The sequence below is a fragment of the Cloeon dipterum genome, chromosome 4 (assembly GCF_949628265.1).
Source record: "Cloeon dipterum chromosome 4, ieCloDipt1.1, whole genome shotgun sequence".
Classification (NCBI taxonomy): domain Eukaryota; kingdom Metazoa; phylum Arthropoda; class Insecta; order Ephemeroptera; family Baetidae; genus Cloeon; species Cloeon dipterum.
Genome location: NC_088789.1, coordinates 29208161 through 29214571, shown reverse-complemented (window position 1 = coordinate 29214571; position 6411 = coordinate 29208161). Strand labels below are relative to the sequence as shown.

The window sequence follows — 6411 nt, the reverse complement described above, 5'->3', positions numbered from 1 at the left end:
AAAATGGAGTGGATTGAGCAGAGAATTACTTCAACATCATTCACACTGAAAAAGGGTTGGAATGTCAGGCTGGTGGCTCACTTTGCAGATCTCGTCCTCGGAGGGATTAAATTCTGCAAAGAAGGTGAGTAATATATTTTGAGAAAGTCGATTTTATTCAAAATCTCAAAATAGTACCTACGGCGCCAATCATGTCGAATTGCAATGCTTTGGGTGAAGAAAAAACAACGCTAGGCACCAACAAGAATCACTTCACAAACCGTATTTTGAAGGCTTCAATTTTTCCATTTTTTGAATTTACATATAATTTGTATTTTAGTCCTGTATAATCTCAGCGATTGCAGAAAATTTGGAGGAGATTGTGCTGGATACCAACTGTGTAGCAATCAGGAGAATCGTCTAAACTGTTCCTGCTTTGCTGGGTTTTCCGGAAAAAATTGCTACACTAGTAATGCTGTGCGTAAATTAAAATTTTTAAAATACACTTAATATTTTTCAGCTTGTCAAGGCAAAATCTTTGGCTTGAACTGCGCTAGCAAATCCAATAAACATTGTTTAAATGACGAAATCGACCGTGCTTACGGAGACTGCATCCGTGGGTGCGCACTTGGCTACCAATCCCCAGATTGTGAAAGTGGTTTGTATCCCGACTTTTGGCTGGTCAAAAAATTGTTATATTGATTGCACGAATATTCTGATAATTTTCGTCGTACAATCTAAAACTTTAACATCAATTTTAGGTCCTTAAATCTTTTATTTGTTTGAATAATTATATAGAATGCACTGGAGGATTTTTCGGGCAGGACTGCGCTGAATTTTCTCCCTCCAAATGTTTAGATGGGACATTCGATCCAATAAATGGAAAATGTAAAGGGGGTTGTTCCCTAGGATACAAGAACCCACCGAGATGCGTAGAAGGTAATGAAAAGAGCACATCCTATTGAAGCTTGGTAGTTCAATAGATCTGATTTGCACCCATTTTGAGGATGTCTATAGTACTTTTAATAAAAAATGAATGTATCACAAGTAAAAAAGATTGAATTTGGGAAACGGCAACACTGAGGAGGAAACTGTGCCGCCGGACAGTTTTTCAGTGCGGGGTTCCACGTTTTTCGTGAATCATGAAAGCCAAACATCGTTGAAAAATATAAAGTCACAAAATAATGGAACAGTATTTTATGCGATTAAATCAACATATATTTTATTTAAAAGTGTGAATTTGAACTGGCGGAGTAGGAGTTATTTATAGATATTTCGTGGTCATTTATTGGACTAACAGTCCTCATAGATTTAATTTTGTGAAATTACAATGTAATTATTGAGGGACAGTTTCTGAATTAAGCATTAAATCAGCAAAAATAATAATAAATTTACTGATTTATATCACTCGTAGGCTGCCAGGGCAACACTTATGGAGTTAATTGCTCTCAAATTTCCACGAAAAAATGCATGTACTACGGAATCAACCCCGTTGATGGAAACTGTCTACATGGATGCGCAGAGGCAGTAATATTCCCCCAGTGTATCGAGGGTTTGTATCTCAATCATTCTCCTGTTCTAAGTTGATATGATTTGGTAATATGATTTATTCATTTTTTATTAAGATGAGCAGGGAACCATTTCTTTGAAATTATTATTTTGCTGAAAGTTAATTATTACTGTAAAATATTTATTTAGAACAGAAATGCATCTATTTAGAAACAACAACTAGCTGCTAATTTTACCATAAAAGTTGCCTCAAGCACTTTGGTTTTTGAATCACCATCAATATTTTTTAACACTGATTTTCCATTTCCATCATTCCTTTTTTTACACATGGAAATTCATAACTTACGAATTTGCAAGAATTTCTGTATAATTATTACTGTTATTGTTGTTTTTAATATATACTAATATATTTTCACGTGAAAAAAATAACGGACTGATAGAATGCAATGGAAGAAAGTTCGGCAGAAACTGCTCCCAGACCCACAATCGATTTTGTTTCAACGAAACTTATTATCAAAGTGACGGAAGATGTCGAGGTGATTGCGTTGCCGGATATACTTACCCCGAATGCACGAACAGTAAAATAAGTTACTGCACCTTTGGATTGTTTTGAATATCAAAATCAAACTCTAGAAATTCAAACGGAAGTTCCAAAAAGCAAGAAAATTGAATTGAATGCGATCGTTCTGGACCTGGCTGCGAGTTTAAGGGGAAAAGCAAGAGGGAACCAAATCTTGATTCAATACAAGAAAGTACGTGAGACCAAAATTTAAAATTAATTTGTGCACGTTAAAATAATCAATTGCTTTTAGAAAGCAGAACCACAATGGAGAAATGCAAGCGGAGAGTTGATTCAAAGCAACCAAAAGGAGTTTACCCTTTCAAATTTGAGGCCAAATACCGATTACAACATAAGATTTGTCCTTTTTGAGTCAGGCGCAGAGAAATACCCTCAAAATCTTTTTCCTGGACAAGCGCTCGATTTTACAACTAATTGCAGGCCTCTTGGAAAGATAGTTTTATCTTTTTAAATTAATTAGACTAATTAAACATAATGAAACACAGATGATGCATTTATTGTGGTAGAAGGAACCAAGAGCAACACGTTTTCCATCAGCTTGAATGTCAGCTCTGCCGCAAAAGAGGAACTGTGCCGACCAATGTGGCTGACGGTGTTCTACAATGACACTGTTAAAGTTTTGGACGAACCGTTAGACGAGATCGACTTTCAGAAATCTGTTACTAACTGCAAATGCGGAGAACACAAAATAAAGCTTAAAATGACAGAATCGTTGACATTTTATAGGAACTACACATGTGCTAACTGTCAATCCAAACGTGAGCCTATTAATTATGTATTTTATATGGGAAAAACTTAACCAAGATATTTCAGTAAAACAAGAAAACCAATCAAATTCTGTGCTCACCTCAGTTATAATAACATTGGTGATTTTGGCCGCGCTCGCAACTTTCGCAGTTTGGTTTTATTTACGGAAATGGAAGAAAACTCGGCCAATTAACGAACAACCCAGCGTCCACTTCAGCAATAACTCGGATAATCGGAGAAATGAAATACAGGCTTTGCCACCGTTAGAAGCTCAAGCTGTCGTAATAGGAGATAGGCCAAAAGATTCCAACTCAACCGAGATTGAACGGTACTTGCTATCAGCCTTTGCAGGAAACTTCCTCAAGGAGCAGTTCGAGGTAAATTCAAATTTCTGCATTCGGTTAAAATTTAATCTAAATATTAAGAAATTCCCGCGAGGTCAAACTCAGTCCTGGGATTGCGGATCCAGACCGGAAAATAAAAGCAAGAACCGTTACGCGAATTTGGCCGCTTACGACTCTTCCCGAGTGAAACTGGAGCTTCTTGCTGGAGATGTTCACTCCGACTACATCAACGCCAACTACGTGGACGTAATAATCAATGTTTTATCAATCTAATATTTAATTAATGTAACTGATTTCGAAGGGTAATGAGCGGCCAAAAGCTTATATTGCGAGCCAAGGACCAACGGCAAACACTCTCAATGATTTTTGGCGAATGGTTTGGCAGGAAAATGTGTCGTTGATTGTTATGGTAACCAATCTAGTTGAAGGAGGAAAGGTATAGTAATTCTTAAAGCTGAGAGAATTATTTTCTTAAGAATCCCTACCAGAAAAAGTGTGAAAAATACTGGCCCGACAACAACCAGGAAAAGAGACACGGTCGCATTTGTGTTCGCACCATTAATGAGGAAATCAACGCCGACTTTGTCACGAGAACTTTATCAGTTTCACGCGATAATACTAACAGACTCGTAAATAAATAGGTTAGTTATTACAAATTAATCAATAATTAATCTGCTCAAGGTTCAACAACTTCACTACACGAGTTGGCCTGACCACGGAGTGCCGCTGTATCCACAGTCAATGGCTTTATTTGTTGAGAAAATAATTCAACGTCAAGATAAAAACCACCCGATATTGGTTCACTGCAGGTATTTTCCTTAACATGTCCAGTAAGAGGGATGAACTAGAAAATATTATTCAAAACTTATTCAGTGCTGGAGTGGGAAGGACAGGAACGGTGATTTTGATCGATGCTTGCATTCGAATGGTTCAATCACACGGCCGCATGGACATCACCAGTATTTTCACTCGAATGCGGTCTCAGAGAGCTAACTTAGTCGACAATTTGGTAAAAAAAAAGAAAAATGTGCAAAGTTTAGAAGGGAAAAATTATAAAAAATAACTTCGCAGAAACAATACGAATTCGCACATCTGGTGCTCTTGGAGATTTTTGCAAATCCAAAGTTTGAAATCAGCTGTGACAAGTTCACTGAGGAGTACAACAATCTAAAGGTAATGTAATTAATTATATTTAATATTGAAATTAATTTGAACGTTCTTGTAGGGAAACAACAAGAAGGACCTGAAGGAGAGGTTTTCTAAACTGAAGGAAATCTGCGAGAGAGATTTTCAGAGGGTGGAAACGCCTGTAAAAAACGAAACAGACAAGTGCAGATACCCAGAATTTATTTCGTGTAAGAAAAAAGTTCTGCTTACCAATTAATTTGCACATTTTTAACAATTCAACTCCTATAGCGTCAAGCGCCATCGTTCGACTTTTTCCTTACGAAAACGTAGTGACTATGAGTTTTATCAACGCCGTCACCGTAGACGGATATCAGAAAGCCAAACAATTTATCGCGACGCAAGTGCCGATGAAAAATACAGTTGAGGATTTTTGGAGGATGATCGACCAGTTCAAAGTCAAAGAAATCGTCGTCCTCAACGAGCCGCATATTTCAGAAGTTAATAAATTTGCTAGTTTTTATCTTTCAGATTTTTAATGTTATTTTTAAGGGCGGATTTCTTCCGTCGAAAGAACGCCGATTTATCTTTGGCGAAATCGAAGTTATTTTGGATGATTTTAATGATGGAAAGAAGTTCAAAACTATGAATGTCCAACTTAATACGGTTACCTCTTTATGCATGGTCTATTTTATTGATAAAATAAAAAAAAATTTAGAGGGGAATATGCAAAAATGTGAGCGTGAAATGGGCCTACGACTGGAAGCCTGGGAAGGTCACCCCGCCAAACACGGAATTGCTCATTGAGCTCTGGGATAGTTTGAAAATGACCAATGATAAAGACGTCATCGCCGTTGTTTGCCAGTAAGTGACGAATTTCCCTTAGCAAATTGATCAAAAAATAAATTAAAATCCCTCTCTGATTAGTGACGGAGTGACGGCCTGCGGCCTTTTCCTCGGCATTGGTTTCGTGATCGAAAAAATCAAGTTGGAGAACAAGGTCGACGTCGGACTGGCGGTTCGGACTCTGAGGAAATCGAGACCGGCGTTTCTTTCCTCAGAAGTAAGTTTTTTAAATAATTTTTTTCATTTTCTGTTGATAAATCGAAGTGTGTTTGGAATTTCTTATTTTATCGCGGCAACCGCGATAAATCGCGTGCGCCGGCCATAGAGAGCTTCCGGCTTTCAATTTTTTATCCTATACATCGTTGAAAAATTCAATAATGATTTGTAAAAAAAAATTAAATTTTGTATGAAGCGTAAAAGGTCTTTTTAGCAAAGTTGAATTTAGCATAGTAGGTCATCTCTGAAAATTCGACGCTGCAGAAATTAAAATTGGCAGCTGGTACCCTGTTGTCGGTGCACGCTGATGCCGGAAATACAATTATCACGATGTATTTTATTATTTACCTCCTTTCTTTGTTTTTTTTTTAGATGCAGTACGAACTTGTGTACGAAACTGCCCAAAACTATTTGGTCTCATTTGATACCTACGGAAACTTCAAGTAGGATTCCTTTTACTTTTCCCATTTATGTATTTGCTTCAATATGGAACACCTTTTAGTGCAATAATATTTAGGATGTTAGCATAAAAAATGTATTAGATTATATAGAGGTTAACAAAATTTGAATCGCGAGACGCTGATAATTTTAATTAATTTTAATTGATGTTTAATTAAAGCATGAACACTCCTATCGTTTGTACACGCAGACATTATAATTACTGTGTTTCATATCTTTCTATTTATTAAGTGTATCCTTGAGCATTTAAATCAGTGTTCTGCATTTTATTAATCCACGAATAGTAATTAAATTTGTATTAATCAGTTTGAAACATAACCAGTCAAAAACCTTTAATGGCCCTGAAAATATGGTTTTGCACGATCTGTACGTAAAATTATTTGTTGAATCGCAGTTTTAACAGGGACAATCTTAATTGTATTATTGATATCAAAATAAATAGTATGTTTATTCGAGCATAATTAAGCTGGTTAATTTTTACTTTGATACCTAAGCAAAAAATTAAAATAAATTGCAAGTTCCAATCAGAGAAGTCTGTATCCTGTCTAGAAAAATATCTCCTTGGTGTTTTTCAATCAAAAGTGCTCTCTGGGTTAGGCTTTATAT

At 36.3% G+C, this 6411-nt stretch overlaps 1 protein-coding gene across 1 annotated transcript; it reads left to right on the top strand.

Annotated features, from left to right (window-relative positions):
• The first annotated feature begins 2569 nt into the window (after positions 1-2569).
• LOC135942878 (receptor-type tyrosine-protein phosphatase kappa-like) lies at positions 2570-6204 on the top strand. The gene is made up of 14 exons (XM_065489219.1): positions 2570-2826; positions 2882-3192; positions 3241-3405; positions 3461-3595; positions 3648-3788; positions 3841-3968; positions 4033-4168; positions 4231-4332; positions 4385-4514; positions 4576-4784; positions 4837-4950; positions 5003-5148; positions 5212-5347; positions 5719-6204. Exons 1-14 carry the CDS (start codon positions 2649-2651, stop codon positions 5791-5793), a joined length of 2106 nt encoding a protein of 701 aa, XP_065345291.1. The 5' UTR covers positions 2570-2648; the 3' UTR covers positions 5794-6204.
• The last annotated feature ends 207 nt before the right edge of the window (positions 6205-6411 follow it).

Bases quoted from the DNA above. Each gene is read 5' to 3' on its own strand.
- LOC135942878 (XM_065489219.1), top strand. From the start codon at position 2,649: ATGTGGCTGACGGTGTTCTACAATGACACTGTTAAAGTTTTGGACGAA. The intron at 4,333-4,384 runs GTAATGTAATTA...ACGTTCTTGTAG, and splicing joins AGGAGTACAACAATCTAAAG to GGAAACAACAAGAAGGACCT. The intron at 5,149-5,211 runs GTAAGTGACGAA...CTCTCTGATTAG, and splicing joins GTCATCGCCGTTGTTTGCCA to TGACGGAGTGACGGCCTGCG.